Below are 19,458 nucleotides of genomic sequence, written 5' to 3' on the forward strand. Positions count from 1 at the left end.
TGACAGTTATATAGGCTGCTAGCAGATGTGCTTCTAACTAGCAGCATTCTGCTTCTTGATCCCTGAAAATATCTGTATGCAAATCTCCATTAACAGCTGGGCACACTTAGGTTGTTCCTGATTTAATCATTTGGTCTTCAAATTTGCATAAACCTTGCCTATTGCATACTGCTAAGGTCATTAAACACCTTCTGTGTGCAACAGACCTCACTTTTTTCCCAAGGTGACTTTGCTGTGAATTTGTTAGGCATACCTCTTTTATTAAAGCTTTGCTTTTGGGGTCTTGTGACTAATATGGTTTCAGGTCATGTGCTATACAAAAAGAATTTAGAAAATTGCCTTCCCAAGCTTTGTTAATAGAACTAAGTGGGTTTTGGCTCCTTGTTCTATTGTATTTTCAAGGGAGAAATGCTACTCCCATAGGCACTGAATGAAGTAAAAGGAGAGTGTATGTAATGCCTGTGATTAAACAGAAATATTAAGTTTAATCATTCCAGGGTCACTTCTTGGGTTTAACACACATACAGCAAAACAGCCTTTTCTGTGTTTGTGTGCTGAACCTCTAAACTTATACTTAACACATTCAAGTTTGACTGGATCAAGTGTTTCTTCTGCTGCATATTGAGTGCAAGTGTAATAATTACAGTCAGTGCCATGTAATGGCACTGCAATGTTTAGGCTATCAGAGCCACGGAGCTCATCCAAAATAACCTAAACTTCTCTCTCATTCATACCAATTAATAATTGTTGAGGAGAGTTAGCAATTATGAGCTTGCTCTTATTTTGTTTTTGTTCCTCCTCTTTTTTTGCCCCTCCAGGCTTCAGACAGAGCTGAGTATGTGGGTTCTGCATTACTGCACCGAGGCTTCAAACCATCTCATGTTCAGTACATAGGAATCTTTTCACAAAACAGACCTGAGGTAATTAAGCTAACATTTTGTGTATTTGTGATCTGGCCATTACTAAAAGGGCCTACTCCTTTCTCTCTTGTCAGTGTACTTCCCTACTGAGAGCCTATTTGGTGTTAGGAAAAGCCTAAAGACTGACATTGTAGACCCATGAGCTGTAGACATGGCACCTTTTACCTAAGAACCAAAACTAGTAGTTGACATAATGTCATATATTGTTGTGTTTTGGTTGGGGTGTTTTTTGTTTTTTTGCCCCTAGAGCTAAATGCAGAAAACTAGAGAGCAGAAAAAAAATCAGGGAATTCAGAAGAACTTACCTAATTACATTGTTTCCATGTTATAGAGGTGGCTTGTTTAATAGGAAGTGAATGTAGTTCTTAGTGAATGTAAACACTGCTTAGTTTCTCTTTAAAAGTAACATTGGACAACCTAGACAGTTGAAAGTGACAGGAAATCACAAGGAGGTGTTTAAACTTAAAACACCAAGGAAGAGTTATTGATTAAATATTTGGTCAAAAATGTGTTAAGGTGATAATTCTTGTTTCTGCCAGAGGCCCTGGGAACAAAGATTCTGGAAGGGGAAAACTGCTGCTGAAGGCAAAAATTGGAAATTAATTTAATAAAAATGGGTAGAAAGACTGAAAGTGACACAATGAAAAATCACCTGAGACAGCCATGGGGATATTCAGCTTGATAGTGCCTATCCATTTTAACCCATAAAGTGGTTCTAGATTGCCCTTTCTAAAAAAAATTATGAAATATTCAGTAAGTATATGTTCTCTAGACTTATTTATGAAATCTGTTTTATAGGACTGAATTTCTCTAACCTAGATTTGTGTTTAGTAGTTTGAGCTAGTACTTGCTGCACTGAGCTAGTTTAGTGTAAACCTATATTAAGACAGGGGACTGCTTCTTACCCTTTATCAAAAGGATACTGTCCCACTTGATTAAACACTCCTGTTTGTGTTTGCCATCATCAAAGGACATCCACAGTTCATCCACAGGGTTAGAAGTTCTATCAGTGTCTCAGTCTCTTGTTGTCACTAAAATGCAAGATGTATGACAAGTGACTGTGGCTTCCTTCTTTCTCTCTCAGGGTACACCCTAAGAAACTCCCAAGCTCTTGGGTTTTCCTAAAGGAATTCTATTTCTAACACCTGTAGATTTATTTCTGTAATAAAGAAGGCTGGAATGTATTCAGTTAGGAAGCTGTTAAATGACATGGAGCTACAGACTCCACAGTTCAGCTTCCTGTGCATACAACATGATGAACCAGAAGTAAAAAAGGGAGCCATGTTTTTGTTGTGCCCATTTGAATCGTTTCTCTAGAGAGCTAAGTGTGCATGGTCTCTGCTGGGTTAGGGCATTTATGAAGGAGAGCGTGGAGTTTTGCTCTTTCTGATTATAAAAATAAAATGTTTAAGTTGTATTGCTTTGAGTTGGGTCAGGAATGAGATTAAAAGATTTTTTTTTTAACCAGCAATTTCAAATCTGGGATTTTCCCTGCTCAAAACTACTGGATGGGTGTTGTGACTTACCAGTCATAACCACTAATCCAGACAGGAGAATATGTGAAGATTTTTTTTTTTTGTGTGAAATTACTCACATTTGTTATTTCAGGGAACAGCTGCTGGGGAAATCCCCTAATGGGGAAAATCCTAGCAAAACCAAAACTTGGATTTGTAAATAAAAGTATTACTTTGACTTCCTGGAAAATAGTCATCTCTTCTGGAAGTGGAGAGGTTTTGTTTTGATTGAGAGAAAACACAACAATGAAGTATGGTTTTCCTAACAGAAGATCAAAACTATGTCAGAAGAGAAACTAAAAGTCTGACTGTCTATATTTAGTACTAGTTGCTTGCTTGGCTTTGAGAGAACTTGAGTGTCATGGTTTGATATTTACATTACATAATTTTAGATGCAAAATGGAAAAAAGTGTCTTGGTAGCCCAGAAAATAAAGATGCTGGTTGTACTGTTGGGAATGATGTGCAAGAGTTGTTGGAGGCTGCAACAAGAAGCTTTTATGGCTGTGTGCCGCTTCTGAAGTCTTTGTAGTAAACCCCCACCCTATTAAAGTAACTTTTGGCTGCTGAACAGCAGCCCAGTTGTTCCTTTTTTACATGTCCTGGAGGATGCCATTTAACAAGAACTACTCAGCAGACCCTTTCATGGCTATTATAAATGTGCCTGCTTAGACTTACCAGTATGTGTAATGTCTTAATGAAAGTCTAGTTACCTGTTAGCTGGCATTGCACTAGTTTTATAAGAAGTCTTTTTGGACAAGAGGTGTACAACTTGCCCATTGCATGAATGCTGTCAGAAAAATTTGCTGTGTTAAAGGCTGGCTGAATCAACAGAGTACTTTGGGAAACTGACCCCTAATAAACAGTTTGTAAAACTGAGATTTGGCAACTTTGACATAGTCTCTATTAGATATTTTATGGAATAATCAGCTGAATCATGTTTAAACTTGTCATCATGAGGGGATGAGGTAGCTGCAGGTCCTGAAAAGCCCTGGAAAGTGTAACAGTTTGAGGGAGGGTAAAGGAAACACCCTTGTTAATGCAAGTCTTGTTGAATTGTAAGTTCTGGTAAGTTTTAAAGATGCATGCTGTTTTCTTCCTGTCATTGGAACTGACTAAAGGTACTGAGAGTTTTTGTCAGTATTTGATGGGAAAATCAGAAATGTTTTAGTTCAGCTCACCTTTTCGTGTGTCTGGAGGTTCATATTTGAGAAGTTGCATGCTATTCTGTATTTTGGTGTAGCTAGTTGGTTACAAACTACACCCAAGAGTTACTATCAGAAAAAAGGAATTGTATTACTGTCTTACCTTGATGATACTTTGGATGAAAATAGGCTGGCTTAAAGCATAACTCTCATAACACATCATAAGGCTGCAATATTCATTGTGTTTATTGAGTACTATACTCGTTAGCAGGTAAATCCTTCTTACTGCAGCTTGCAGGGATGTAATTGCATTTTTTTACTAGAAGTCTTCCTATAAAGAAGAATGGTTAGTCTTGAGAAATGCTGGGAAACTTGCTGGGGCTGACTCTCCAAAGGACTTTTACTTTATTTGCATGTCTAAGCATCAAATGAGATGTGCATTATGTAGGGGTGCATAATGTGTACATAAATTTAATGTGGGGCCAAGCATAAGTGAGTCCTTCACTGATTCATGGTAATAAGGGAAATTGAAAGCTTTGCCTACCTCAATAACATAAACCCAATAAAAAGTACAGTACTCTTGCTCAAAGTCTTTCTGTTAGTAGGCAAACTAAGGAGACAGTTAGTATTAACTGCTTTTTTCAAAAGTACTTAATATTACTTTTAGGGGTAGGGTTGAATTTTATTGGATTCTTTCCTAGAGCTCTTTATTGGGGATTTTTTCTTCCTTCCACAGACAAAAATTGAGTAGGTATTCAAAGTGAAAAAATAATAAAAACTGCCACTTTCTAAAAGGACTTGTCTATGTGAGCTGTGTCCTATTATCTTCCTTGTTAGATTCTTAAAAATGAATCATTCTTGGAGGTCTGTTACAGTAAACAAAACGTAGTGACTTTCATCTCTTGTCTTTGTGCAGTGGGTCATCATTGAACAGGCATGCTATGCATTCTCCATGGTGGTGGTGCCCCTCTATGATACACTGGGAGCTGAAGCTATTACATACATTGTGAACAAAGGTAGGACACTTTCAGTAGCTCAGCAACTGAATATAGGATGGCAGGGCTGAGTGAGGGCAGAACTGTAGCCTTCTTCAGAAAAGCCTTCCATTGCAACATACTGAAGTACATATGGATCTAGTCTAAGCTGCACTTGTCATGTTGATAATATAGTTCTTTTTCATCAGCTGACTTGTCATTGGTTTTCTGTGACAAACCTGACAAGGCCAGACTTCTGCTAACCAGTGTGGAAAAGAATGAAACTCCAATACTCAACACCATTGTTATCATGGATTCTTTTGATGTGGATCTTGTGCAACGTGGTAAAAAGTGTGGTGTGGAAGTCTTCAGCATGAGACAAATAGAGGTAAGAATGCTTAACTGCTTTAATCCTGTTTGCTTGCCATGGATTAGTTTCAAAATCCTTAACTATCTCTTGGATTGAAGTTTACTCAAAAATATAAAAAATAATAGGGGGAGAACAACTTGCTAATGGTGTTTCACAATGCTCAAAGTATAGAAGTGGATATACCAAGATGACGGCGCGAAAGCTTGTTAACATAGTCCAGGACTGAAGACTGGGTCTCAGTGTTAAGGCTTGCCCATGTGAAGCATAATGTGATAATTATATACTGTGACTAATATTTCAGAAATGCTTATTTCAAGGAGAGCCTGTGTGGGTTTTGGTCTTGTGAAAAATGGCACTTTTCCCTGTACACTGAATCTACAAGATGTTTTCTGGGGGAGAAGGAACATGTCAGTCATCCTCTTACAGGATGAGGTTATGGTGATATAGGGGAATGAACTTTCAGGCTTTGAAAGTAGCAATCATTTTAATTAACCACCTGATGTCAAGTCTTGGTTTTGCATGTAGTTTTTGTGTGCGTAGATCTCTTATGCAAGTTTATTTCATAACTTCACTCATTTGGAGAATGTTCTTCCAGGATCAAATTGCATGAGGTATATGTTTGCTCTGAGATTATGAAATTTGGTTTAGCCTGGTTTCAGATGTAGTTCTGAGGAAGGCTTGGCTCACTAGGCTTTGACCAGGTGTCAGTAGTCAGTGTGAAATGCCTCATTTCACTGAACTCGTTTTCATAGCAGTTAAGACAGCTATGTTAATAGGGCCACCTTCTGGTAAAGATACAAAAATGTCAGCTCACCTTCTTTCAAAAGACTGACTAGCAAACTGGCCTCATTAAGAGTGCCAGGTTAAAACAGGGCTAAAAACATGAAGTAGGGCTAGAGTTAAAGGACTTACAGTTCACTGGCCAAAGGGTTGGGTTAAACTTAGAAAAAGAGTGGTCCAACTCTTTTTAAGAGTAAGTAAGTTGTTAGAATAAAATGAGATACTTTCCTTGAGCTGAACTGCAGTTTTTGACAGAGGAAGATGCTTTCCACTGGATCTTCCAGCTATGGAAAAACAAAACTGAGGGTAAAAGTTGCCTTTACAAAAGATGTTTGTATGTGTAAGTAGTGATGTTCAGTAGTAGTATAGAACTCTTATTTCATTATTGCAAACATCAAGTGTTAAGTAAATAGGTGTTCCAAGAGCCTTTTGTTTAAATCTCTGGCAAGAAGTTAGAGGCAAGCTTTAGTAATTGTAGTAGTCCTTCAGTGAGCAGGAAAGTTTTGTCACTTTTTTTTTTTTTCAGGGGTTGGAGACAGAGTGTCTCCTGAAAGGTAACTGTGAGCTGTTTAGGAGCTTAGACTAGAATGACTATTTCTAGCTTTGAGTAGTTGTTTTCTGGATTTCTGGCTTGAGTTTCTTGCTCAGCTGTGCATGGGTTATGTGAACTGTTCTGCTGTGTATGCCCTAGAAGCCATCAGCTTAGTTTCTGATGCCCAGTGTGTATCATGTGGTTACTTGTAGCTGAGTAAATAAATGGCTCTTTAATGGGAAGAGATGGAGTTTTGTTGTAAGAGATCAAAACAAGTGTCTGGAGACTTCAGCTGTATATTCAGTAAATCCCAGATGTTACTCAAAGCGGGTTGTAGGGAGGTACTGAGCTTGTCAGTGGTACATCAAGTGGAGGGGCTGTTTTGAGCAGACAGCTATGTTGCCATAGTGGTAAATCTTTGCATAATAAACTCTTTCAAAAAGGCAAGCCTACAGGTATGGGAATGTTCACTGTCTTTCCAGACATTCCCTTTGTCTTAAACCTCCTTGGGTAAATCTTAGAGGTACATGATACTAAAGAGCTCTAGGGTTCGAAGGAATGAATGTGCTGTTATTGTGCAATTGGAATGTAAAGGCAGTGGTGAAGCTCATGTCTGTCCTCAAAGATACCCTTCTTCCAAGGATACACTTAACAGAAGTGTTAAGTGTATCCTTGGAAGAAGGGTATCATCCTCTTTAACTTGCATAAGCCCTTAAGGTAGTTTTGTTTCTAGTTTTAAATAGGCATGACAGTAGTAAGTCTTGGTTTGAAACTTTAAAGCTCATAGATACTAAACATTGACTTGCAAATGTCTCCTCTTATTTGCTATACCCTTGGTGGTAAAAGGATTGTTTTGGTATCCTTTCCCTTCTGCCTAAAGAACCCTAACATCAGTGGTCAGGTCTGAATAACTAAAGAGGAAGAAGGGTTCTGGATGAGTTTTTCCTGTATAGGAGTTCAAACCACCAATGAAACAGTCTTCCTTCATTTAACCAATAATTGTTGGTGGCACATCTTCTCCATGAGGTATAGGATTTATTGTCTGTCTTATCATAACCTTGGGCTTCCCTAGTGACTTCTTGTTTATTAGCCAGAAAAGCCTTGTCAGTTTTAGATAACTTATCACTTTTTCATTTGTAGAACATGGTAGTTATTCTATGTATTTTTGAAATGTGCTTTAAAGCTTTTGTTACTCTTACATTAACCAGAGAATCACAGAATGCTTTGGTTGGAAGGAACCTTAAAGATCTGGTTCCCATCCACCCTCCAGCCATGGGTAGGAATTGCTGCACTGGGTTGCTATACAAGTTAAAATGCCTTAGCAGAGAGTCTAAACAATGAAGTATTATGGTATTTAATAATGTTTGGTAAATTTAAAACAAGAAAGCTACATGTTTATGTCTACACTTTCTCTCTTCTCCTTTCTGCAGGAGCTAGGAAGAGCACACAGACAAAAACCTATGGTAAGTGTGAACTTGGTTCAAGTGACAATGTGAAGCTGGTTAGCATTCTTTAGATCAAGCTAGCAAATCTCCCATAGCTCAGAAATAATATTAGTACCCTGATGTTTTGTCCAGGGAAATATTTTCCCTTGCTGTCTTAACCATACTAATACTTTCTTAACTCTTGTAGCCTCCAAAGCCAGAAGATCTAGCAGTCATCTGTTTCACCAGTGGAACAACAGGTACACCTTGTTACATTATGTGGAATTTATTATTCTGCATGTGCAAAATTAATTCAGAAGCCCTCCTACTTCCCCTCCAAGATTTCACCCGCTGCTGCACCTTTTTGGCAAGTAGTAGCTGGGGTGGTGTTACAGTAAAGTTCCCTTGGATTTTTAATTTTTTTTCCTGCTTATTAATACAGAGTTGCAGTATTAGGGCATGTAGATGTTAATGGTTTTGGGTTTAGAAACATATAATGAATTTATATTTACATAACAATAAGGGCTCTGCATCAGACTTCAGACTATCAATTGATCCGTAGTGGTTTTTTGTACTTTATCAGCAACATTGTTCCAAAGGTCTAAGAACCTTGCTGTAAGACCAAAACAGACTGTCTAGATGTCACTCACTTGACATTTGTGAAGTTCATACCCACTGGCATGGAGCATAAGGAAAGAATGCAGCAGCAAGCTATATTTTTAAAACAGATGTGAGAACAGAAATTAATCTGGATTTGATAGCTGCATCTTCACAGAAGAGTTGAATTTTGAGTGAGACACATATCAAAAAATATGATGATTTCTTAAAGTTTTGGGCTCCTTAAAAAGTTATAAGACTTCATCATAAACTGATTACTTAACTGCTGCCAGCTGTTCTTGACAGTGTTTTGTTTATTTGATACACAAAGAAATGCATTAGTATCAAAGAATGCTATCACATTAGTTTTGCCACTGCTACCTTGACTTCAAGGATCTGAATTTCACTGTTGAATCCTGATGTCCTTCTTCCTTAGGAAACCCTAAAGGAGCTATGCTCACTCATCAAAACATTGTCAGCAATGCTTCAGCTTTTATGAAATCTACAGAGGTAAACTGAAAATATAAACCTTGTGAACTTGCTTGAAGGGAAATAATCTCATGAGGAAAACAAACATTGAAATCTCTAACTTTGGTCTTAAGATCCAAGTAAAAATGTTACTTGACAGCACTCTGTGTCCACTAGTCAGAAGTCAATGTGTATTGGCTATTCTGCCAGGGTCAAGAACCCAACAGATTTCCAATCTGTTCTGCAGTAACCAAAGTGATACAATGATACTGATGTGAATGTAGATTACATTCTGCCATGGGCTTACAATGTTTCTCATTAGTGCAAGGAGTACTGTTTCTGAATTAAGCAACTGGTCTCACAATTAGCTCATGTAAGGTACTTTTGATATTGACCTTGGGGTAAATAAGGTAATCAAACTTCTTAATCTTAGATGAAAGTATATTTTTTCAAACCAATGCTATTTTAATCTCTATTGTTCCCCTACTCTCTTAATATATGTAGTGGAACTCTGTGGTTTATATCAGAATTTATTTCTTCTCAGAATTCTATGGATGATAAGTTGTAATAATCTGGTCACTCTACTTAACTCTAAAAGATTATTTTTTCTGCTGTGTGTCTTTATTCACGCTAGAAAGTCATTGCTGTAGTCATTAATAAAAAAACAATGCGGCTTCATTACAAGCAAAACCAAAGTAGGGGCTGTATTCTAGAGTTTAGATGCTAGATTTTACTGTTGTGTTTAACTTAGGCTAAATAGACTCAATGAGAATTAAACTTTTGCTAACACTTCCAGAAATCATTTATACCTTCTTCTGATGATGTGCTGATATCATTCCTGCCCCTGGCTCATATGTTTGAGAGAGTTGTTGAGGTAAGCATATGTTTGTTGTACTAAATTACTGAGAAGCTTACTTCTCTTACAGAATACATCCAGGTGAAATATGCTCTTCCTTCTTGACTCTTGTAAATGTGTGTGAAAGCTTGAAATAAGGTTCAGGAAAGCAGTGTCCCATAAACAGTACATGATGAGCTCTAGGCAATTGGTTTCTGTGCCAGAATATAAACATTAACCTTAGAGCTAGGGTTAATTAGAAACTGGTTTACTAGAACATGAGGCAATCCCTTAGCACATGTACACTGCCTAGAAATTCCCTCCAGTGTAATTAATGCATTATTAAAAATCCATGCCATTCTTTATTATGCAAACTTCAAAAATTTGTATTATAAGGAGGCATTCTGTTTGCTTACGCAAAACTAATTTTAAGTTAAATTCACCATTGCTTCCAAGAAATTTCAGTAAAGAGGAAGGAATTTTGTTTCAGGATAATTTTCTTCTGGGAAATGGAAGTGGCTTTTAAGGCCATGTCAATGACAAACTTTGAGGTTCTCTTGGATCACTTGTTTTACCATGTAGCAAAATCTGAAGCCTAATTTTTGAGAATGAAATGGCTGCAGTTGTCTTAATGCTGGCAGTCTTGAAGACCTCTGGGCCCATTTTGGGTGCTATTCATTATTGAATGGATGCAATTCCTGCAATTGTGCCTCTACAGGATGTAAGAAGTTTATGTATTAATTACTGCACTTACTGAAGTTGAATTAACCCCTCTTCTTCAGGTGAGATTGCAAATACATATGTTGAAGTTTCATAGAGGGAGCATCCATTCAAGCATGAAAAACGCATATGAAGCCAGAAATTGTTGTATGACTTCCATTAGGAATCCTAAGTTTTTTGTAGAAAGTCTGTGTGTATACAAATATAAGCAAAAATGTCTATATTCATATGTGTGCATATATATATGTGTGTCTGTGTGTGTATATATATGCCACAAAGATTTGGAGTAGTACACAATTGAGGTCTACAGGTGCTCTTGGGCATTCAGCACTTTTTCTTCCTGGTCACCTTGATATCAGTTATACCTCCATATCTGTTCTACTCCCCTGTCTTGCACCAGAACATACAAACAGCTCTGCTCTTGATTAGGCAGTAGAAACAGGATGGGAACTTTCATTTTAAAAGAAAAAATTAAAAGAGTATTTGGATTGCAGTATTCCTCTGCCTATACAAAATAGGTGGCATAGCTATATTAACCAAGACATTATTGGTAGAAAGTAGAAAAGAATTCTTGCTGTTTGGTTCTCTGTGAGAACCAGTCTGTACAGTCCTGTTTTAAAGTTGACTTTTCCTTGGTTTTGGCATCATGTGCAAGTTAGAGGGTAAATGAACTTGGCTTGACAATTATACTGTTCCTGCTTAGTAAAGGCAAGTTGCTGCTCAGTCCATAAGGACTGATGTTTGCTGCTTTTAGCAGATGGTGGTAAAATATAGGTAGACGGGGAAAGTGACACTTCAGCGTGTCTCATTCAGTAAATAAGAGGATGGATAGTAGGGAATGAAGGAAAAGCAGATAGGTATAAACACAAGGGAGAGGAGAGATGTTAAACACTGAAAAAGTAGGAAAATAAAATGAGGTGTGTAAAGTAGGTGGTGAAACTCCTAGTCTTCTGGTTTCTAGACAGAAAATGTCAAACACAACAGGATTTAGTCTGCCTACCTTTATGTGGGTCTGAAGTGATACAGAAAAAACTCTGGCTCTGCTAGAATCTTCTGAAGAGCATCTTGATCAAGAAGAAGCCCTCTGCTCACATCAGTCCTGTGAAATGAGAAGGAAAACCAGAGTGCAAGGATTGGAAATGAAGTAGCAAGTACGCAGAAATCCTCACTGGCCTAGTAAAATAGCATGTGTGGACTATAAATGCAGAATTTCTAGGTATAAAGCAGGGGACAAACAAGTCTAATATTTTTAAATAAGCTTGCTAATTATTTCAAATGGAGAAGTTCTCCTTTTCAGTCTTTTGCTAGCTCTTGAGTCACTTGACCAACTGCCCTTTTTGGTTAGAGGCTTTTGTGCTAAGCTTGAAAGTGTGGTTTGTGTACACCAGATGTGTCTTGCTACTTGATCTTTCTAGTGCTGTCTCAGTGTGAGAATGCTACAAAACTAGTCCAGAAGTTGAGAGAGTTTAAGGTCAATCCACACTGCATAGGACTGTCCTACACACAGAGCTGGAACACATTGTACCTCCTGTGTTTTCAGAGTGTTTACTTTTTTCTAACAGTGTGTGGTGCTGTGCCATGGAGCCCGGATAGGATTCTTTCAAGGGGATATCAGACTACTCATGGATGACCTAAAAACACTGCAGCCAACTGTATTTCCTGTAGTACCAAGACTGTTGAACAGAATGTTTGACAAGGTAAGTCTACAGGCATGAGTGCAGGCCTTTAAAAGACTCCTTAAAGTTTCTGCTGCCAGAGTAAGAGTAACTGCTGTGTCTGGGATATTAAATTGGCATGCTAACAAATGTGTGCATCTCTTTCTAAAAGAGAGCTGAAAATGCAGGGAATAGTACTTGTTGCATTAAAACACTTTCAGGCAGCAAATACTAGTGTTGAAAAGTCTGACTAGGGGACTTGATTCTCTATCTTGATTCATGAGGTAGTGTTTGCTCTGAGCAAGTTATTTAAGTCTAGTCTACAACCCGAAAATGAGGCTTGGCATCTGCATGCCACACTTTTAGCATCTGACTCATGGAGTGGAATTTGCAAAGCAAGGTCAGGTGTTTGCCTGTGTTTGCTGGACACAGACAAATTTCCTACATGGCAGCCAGAGTGTGTTCTAGCTGGGAGAACTGTAAACCAGCCAGTGGGGAGTGCTGGGGAGGTGTCTGTAGCCTCACTCTCCTGTGTGTGCTGCGTGCCTGCTCACAGTTAACGGAGATGGGAATTTGAAAGTAGATTCTTTCCTGAGCTTCAGATTTTAACTGGCCTTTTGCATATGGGTGACTGACTCCTTTTAGGGTACAGCCTCCCTTTTAGGGGAGCTCAAGGATATAATAAATCCTATGACTGCTAAAGAAATGGCAGAGCTGTCTATGCTGTCTTAGCCAGGAAATTTCTCTGATCATGAGGCTAGAGAAACACCAAGTAACACAAGGTGCTGTTTGGCTTTGGAATCATTTGGAGGGGAAGAAAACCTGAGACTAGCTTTTAGTACTTAAAATGTAGCTCCTTATTCTGCTCACACATTCTCTACTGGAATTTGAGAAGCACAGTCAAAGCTTGGGACTTTGTTCTCATGATTTCCTCTTGCTTCTTTAGTCTGAGGCTTCCACCTCACCCACCCCTGCAGTGACCTAGCATGTGAAGCCAGCAGGTTGGGGACTTGGCATAGCAGGGGGACATAATGCTGCATGCTTTCAGTCATAATGCTGAGTCTTCCTCTTTCCAAATGAATGTGCTAATGTTTGGCTTGCTGTTGAGCCTGCTCTCTGCCTTCCTAAGAACAACTAGGAGACTTAGAAAAGTGATCTAAAGGGCAAATTTGTATATGCAAGACAGATCTCCATTTGGTATTTTTGAAGTGACCTGCATCTCCTCACAACACCATGTTTTGCATCGTGTATTATGGTAGGATTCTTTTCAGAAAATGCTGAGGATTATGCTCAATTTGGATTTTGATGATACTAGAAAAGAGAAGTAAACCATCCATTTTCATTCATACATGTTAATGAAGAAATTATGCATTGAAACAACATCACACAGTTTGATGGATATCAAGAATTAAGTGCTGATTTCAACTCTTGAACTGAGGTCAAAATAAAAATTCACAAATATTTCTTACTACAGTTAAGATGCCTATCAATAAAGGTTGTTTTCATTTATTTCGTTTTCACTGTTAAGAGTCTCTATGCATGCATATGTAAGAAAAAGGGAATGGTAATCTATGAGAATTCTAACCACAGTTCATCTTTCTTAATAGATTTTTGGGCAGGCAGATTCTTCAGTAAAGAGGTGGCTGTTGGACTTTGCTTCCAAGAGGAAAGAAGCAGAACTCAGAAGTGGCATAGTTAGAAATAACAGTTTCTGGGATAAAGTCATCTTCCGTAAAATACAGGTATGCTTGAAAGCCTCTGAGTTAAACTTTGCAATTGTTGGATTTCATACCAATACTTATCATTTGGTATGGCTTTTCACTAAGTTAAGACTACCTGGCTACTCAGAGTAAAAATCAGAGCTGGCTTTTTATTTTCAACCTCATTTTTTCAATTCCCTTAGTTGTTGTAGCATCAGCTAACTGTATTAAGGAAGTCACTCTGAAGCAGTCTGGTGCTTCTCTCTTACTGCTTTGAAAGCAAACATTGTCCTTCTGAAGGAAGAATGCTAAGTATGATACAGTGCCACCTGGAACTCCCACTGTCTTCTCCCTGTTTGTCATGCCTGCTGTTATATCTGACACTCACTTGCTATGGCCTTAACCTTGGCAGTACAACATGCCTATGTTGCTGCTCTTTGTAGCATTCAGGGTGTATGAGAAGCTGACACAAGGCAGTTAAATATAAAGCCATCACTGTAAGGCCATGGCTTAAGCTCCTTTTTGCAGAGTCTGCATTGCGGCGACACCATGTGCAGAGACTTTGAGATTCTGTATCTTCCAGCCGATAATGAGACTAGAAACACTGCCAGAAAAACAGCTTGCCATAGCAGACTACACTTCTACTCTCTACCATTTGTGGGTGGCACTGTAGGTCAACAGTGGCCAAGGGTGTCATAGAAGATGACTCTGGAAATATTTCTAAAATGCTTTTGGTGTTCACAGTATCTTGTGTCTGTTGTAGGCAAGTTTGGGAGGAAGAGTAAAGCTGATGGTCACAGGAGCAGCACCTGTGTCTGCAAGTGTACTGACCTTCTTGAGAGCAGCTCTTGGTTGTCAGGTGAGTTGCCTGGCCTTGAGTCCCAAACCCTAAATATTTTAACACCTGGCTCCTGGAGTGTTTAACATCTCTACTCTCCCTTAGAGAGCTCCCTTGTTAGAGCTTTTCTAGTAGTCTCATTATATGGATAACTCTTTCTAGTATTCTTGGAGATGATACAAGTGTATGCTCTTTTTCTGAGTTTCTCTCAGTCCCCTGAAATTTCTGTATTCATCCCAAAGTCTTTTAACTGAAATAACCAGCTGACCTGTCTTAGGAAAGACTTGTTTTGTGGGCTGCAGTAAGTAATAAATTACTTACTTTATTTAATTTTCTGGAGTTTGCCTTGTTTACAGAAATATTTTTAACTACTGTAGAAAATCTAATAATCAGTGTGGTAATATTGTAGTGTTGCTGTTTTGAACATGAGGTGAATCAAATTGCACATGTTGCATTTATCTTCAGAGCCTCTTCAATGTATAAGCTTCAGGAGGTAAAATTCAACAGCAATGGCATAAAATAGAACAAATGTGTTAAAATTAAATAAATCCAATTAAAATTAAATTTCAAGAATAGAAAGCAAAATCATCTAAAATGTCAGGCTTCCATAATTTCCTGAAGTTTTTCAGTGGTGTGCTGGTGTAACAATGCATTTTGCATAGAAAAGGGAAGCCTGTCATGTGTATAGCAATCACAGAACTGTCATGGGGCATAGGGATTCCATTTCTGGCTGTCTCAGACAAGCCTATTTTTAAATTATGTGAATGAAGTCACTGCCAGTGCTATGGTTCTTCACTTCTTTCTTGCTTCTTCTGCTGTTTTCTCTTTTAGTCTACACAGGTGTCACATGCTGTGTGAAACTTTGGAGTATATATTGGAACTGAAGGTGGAATATTAGCACTTAAAACTGTATTGTGATAAAACTAATATTTCAGGGGGTTTTTTAGAAGGTGCTGAGGGTTTTGGTACACTCAAATTTAAACAATTAGAAAAAAATAAACATATATTAATTGCATTTTAATGAAGAAACTGTGTTGAAAAGTAATAGTCTTTAGATTATATTTTGATTGCACCTTCTAGTTCTATGAAGGTTATGGACAGACTGAATGCACAGCTGGATGCTCCCTGTCATTGCCTGGTGACTGGACTGCAGGTATGATGTTCAGCTGTCTACCTGTCTGTTAGATTTTAGAATTAGTGAAATTTTTAGAGGTCCCTGATCACTTTATTTATTCTTCACCTATCATGAGTGATAAGATTGGTTTTCTTCAAGTGAAATAAAAGTAATTGAAGAGATCGCTTGACATTTCTACCCTAAATAGCTATGAATGTTCAGTAATTCAAACTTCTATTAGGATTTGTTCTTGTAAGCTGAAGTAGCTTTAGGAGAGGGAGGTCACAGTATTAACCCTTGTAGTTTCTATCAAGCACAAATCTTCTGTGTGTAATGGCACTTGTGGAAATACAAATGGCACTTTTTGGTGTTTGGAATCAAGCGTGTGCACTTCCCTGAGCTGTTACATCTCTAGCTCCCTAACTGATATAATATTGCTAATGGAAACTGTATGGGACTTCTGCTACTTAAATATGTCTGTAGAGTGAGGATCCTGATTATAAGAAAAAGCAAGCTTGAATACATGGTTCAGCTTGTAACATTCTTAGGGCTATCTGAGAATTTAATGTTGCAGTCCTGGCAAATTTAAGCTACCAGAAATCAGTTTTCCATCTTTCTTCAGTGTGTAAGCAGCTTATTTTTTTCAGAATCTGACTAAAAAGCATCAGGCTATTGAAGTGTTACTGTATTTAATAGGTCATGTTGGAGCACCAATGGCATGCAATATCATCAAGCTTGTTGATGTACAAGAAATGAATTACTTGGCTGCCAAAGGAGAGGGTGAGGTAAGTAAGAAAGGCAATATGAGCCTCTTGGGAATTTTTGGATTTTTTTTTTTGTTCCTGAAATAACTGAGTTTAGTAAAAGTGCTAAACATGGCCTGCTACATGAAATCTAAGATGCCTGCATGCCATACTTATCAATGACTCACAGAAACAAATCAGGAAATGTAAATGGGGGGAGGGAAAAGAGCTTACATAGCAATGTTATCCCACAGGTTAACAGATGGTTTTATGACCATACATAAGGCTGTTTGACAAGGCAACATCTTCCAGCTGTGGAATAGCTGGGAAGTGTGGCCACCTCATGGTGCAGCTGCCCTTCAGCAGAATGCTGGCAGAGGGCTTCCCTCCCACCCTGCTGCCAAGGGCCAGAGAGCAGCTGGTGCATACAGCCACTTACCCAGCTTGTCATGTGTGAGACGAGGTCACTTAAAGTGGCTGGGAACTTCTGAGAAATGGACATCAAGTGCCATGAAGGTTGCTGGTGATTTGTGATGCCTGCCTGCACATTTTTCTGAACTTTTTTATGCAATCTGCACAAATTGAACACGTATGTTTTACAATTGCATTTTGAGGACTCAGCTTTACGTGTGATGCTATATGCTGTCTTCTAAAATATTTTTTCAAAATTAAGTGTATATAGATTTAACTTTGTATCTACTTTGAAGAGATGTTCATATAGTAATTTATTTTTCCCAAGCTTTGAAAGCAGATTAACTGTGGTGTCTTTCATGTGGAGGCAACTGGGGGAGTGAGAAATTAAAAGTAGCTTAAGCAAGTAACTGATCTGTGGCTATAAAGGATTTATAATATTTATTTGTTTTGGTTGTGATTCGTATGAGACTAGAAACAAATCATTGAGCTTTAACTCTCAGAAATACTCAAGGATTTTGTTGGTCTTTGTGGTGGGAAACTGCTTGCAAGTGAAGAACAATGTCAAAAGTCTTCTATCTTGCGTATGACTCCATAGACTCCATATTTGGTCTTCAACAGCAAGTTTTGTTTCCCTTTCAGTATGTTCTTAGAGATTGGTTTGCTAGAGGAACTGAGTGTAAATTCTTATAATGATAAATAATTAAATAGTTTTTTAAAATCTCCTAAAAGTGTTTTGCTTTCACTTAATGTGAAAATATGCTGCATTAGGAATTACTTGGACTTGAATAAAAATGGTAGCTCCTTAATGTATCAGCTGCCCTCTTAGTCTTTCAGGCCTAATTTCCTCAGTATAAACTATTCGAAATATAACAAAAAAGTATTGTACCTTGCTTCACAGAACTCAAAGCCCATTGCTTTTGAATTGGCACTCCTTATGCATTTGCCTAAAAGAAATATTCTTCCTTATTTTCTGGTTTTCATCTGGGTTAAATATTTCTAGTCCCCTTCTGAGAGTAAGCTTGCAATATTCTCTGCTCTGTCAGCCTTGATTTTCACTTTTGCCAGTCAAGAATAAATATGTGAATAGAATTATATATGAGCATATGCAGAAGAGGTCTCAGTGCCAGCTAACAGGATACAGATAAATGGTTGGCTGTCTCTACTGGGAAAAGCTGTGACCTGCTGTGATCTCAGGGGCTGTGAAAAATTAACATTTGATTATTCAGTCTTTGACTTGACTGGGTCATGTAGAGTCCTCTTTATTTGTATCCTTCCAGATAAGGTCTATTTTAGAACAGAAGTTAGTTGCTTTGCAAATATTACTTTACTTTGGTCCAAGTTTGTTACTGTCTCCATAAGGTCATGAGAACCCTCACTAATACTCTGATCTCCCTCCTATTGACAACATCTCATGTTCATTATTTTTTAGCTCACCAGCATACTGGGTAGGCACTGAATGTTTTTCAAAAATTGATTGCTGTGCCACATTAGTAATTCCTTCTAGCCTAATTTTTGGGCAACAAATGTCATTTGCTTGATACCCAACTGGTTTGTTCTCCATTAGTTTTAGCACAATGCCCCTGCTGTTTACCAAAGCTGAAATGAAAATGTTGCCAGGCTGAGAGATTGTATTTCTGGATGCAGCAGAATTTTTTCACATAAATAAAACCAAATTTCTTCTGATAGATTCCAATTATTCAAATAGTGGGTAGGAAGACTACTGCTAGACTGGAAGAGATCAGATCCTTCCAATTGCTTCTTACTCAATTTCATATCAATGGAAAACATTATGTCTCCAAAAACCATGAGTAGAAATTCCTGTACAAACACAAATTTCCTCTTGCCTTTTTAATGGCATTAAGAATCATTGAAGGATGAATTTTTTTATAGTAGTGATTGCTAACTTTCCTTCATTGTGGCACATATTAACAAATTGCTCTTTTCAGGTGTGCATTAAAGGGGTAAATGTGTTTCGTGGCTATCTAAAAGATCCGGAAAAAACAGCAGAGGCTCTGGACCAAGATGGCTGGCTTCACACAGGAGATATTGGCAAGTGGCTACCAGTAAGTTAACTTACATAGCTGCAATAATACTTTCATAGTAACTGGCTGAAATTTAATAAATATATTAGAAAACATTTGCTATTGAACAGAATTAGTTAGGTGAAAGACAAGAATTTGTGGATAATCACTGTTGTGGCTGAATCTGTATGCCTGGGCCTAAAAAAGTATTTACAGTGCCAGTGCTGAGGGTTTCCCCACTTTAGATTAGATGGATACATAACCTATTTTCTTCTAACACTAGTTTGACTATTCTCTGATTTTAACACAGTTTCATTGTGCCAGTGTGGCATGCCTATGGTGTGTAGATTGGTTTTTCACCTGAAGTGCCTCCTCTGAGTAAAAGTTATTTCTGCCAACAGAATGGTACGTTGAAGATCATTGACCGGAAAAAACACATATTTAAACTAGCCCAGGGAGAGTACATAGCACCAGAGAAAATAGAGAATGTGTATCTGAGATGTGAAGCTGTTGCACAGGTGTTTGTCCATGGAGAGAGCTTGCAGGTAAGCATTTTTCAGGTAATTTTAAAAATTAATGCAAAGGAAGACTGCAGCAAAGTTTTCCTTTCTTCCTTCCCCTCACCCCAAATTTTGGGACTGAAATTTAAATTTTTATTGTAAACTATTATCATTATGCATTTTGGTTCTGATTGGA

General features: G+C 38.0%; 1 protein-coding gene across 1 annotated transcript in view; it reads left to right on the forward strand.

Moving 5' to 3' along the window:
• Positions 1-19,458, forward strand: part of ACSL1 (acyl-CoA synthetase long chain family member 1) — a 37,867-nt gene that overhangs the window by 15,921 nt on the left and 2,488 nt on the right. Inside the window, exons 5-18 of the mRNA XM_064710539.1 lie at positions 819-920; positions 4,494-4,593; positions 4,761-4,939; positions 7,664-7,696; positions 7,866-7,917; positions 8,691-8,764; positions 9,519-9,596; positions 11,840-11,974; positions 13,540-13,674; positions 14,396-14,491; positions 15,551-15,623; positions 16,281-16,369; positions 18,688-18,804; positions 19,164-19,307. Of these exons, the coding sequence (XP_064566609.1) occupies positions 819-920; positions 4,494-4,593; positions 4,761-4,939; positions 7,664-7,696; positions 7,866-7,917; positions 8,691-8,764; positions 9,519-9,596; positions 11,840-11,974; positions 13,540-13,674; positions 14,396-14,491; positions 15,551-15,623; positions 16,281-16,369; positions 18,688-18,804; positions 19,164-19,307 (1,407 nt within the window). The remainder of the gene's footprint in view (positions 1-818; positions 921-4,493; positions 4,594-4,760; positions 4,940-7,663; positions 7,697-7,865; positions 7,918-8,690; positions 8,765-9,518; positions 9,597-11,839; positions 11,975-13,539; positions 13,675-14,395; positions 14,492-15,550; positions 15,624-16,280; positions 16,370-18,687; positions 18,805-19,163; positions 19,308-19,458) is intronic.

Source organism: Zonotrichia leucophrys, chromosome 4 (assembly GCF_028769735.1).
Source record: "Zonotrichia leucophrys gambelii isolate GWCS_2022_RI chromosome 4, RI_Zleu_2.0, whole genome shotgun sequence".
Taxonomy (NCBI): Eukaryota; Metazoa; Chordata; class Aves; order Passeriformes; family Passerellidae; genus Zonotrichia; species Zonotrichia leucophrys.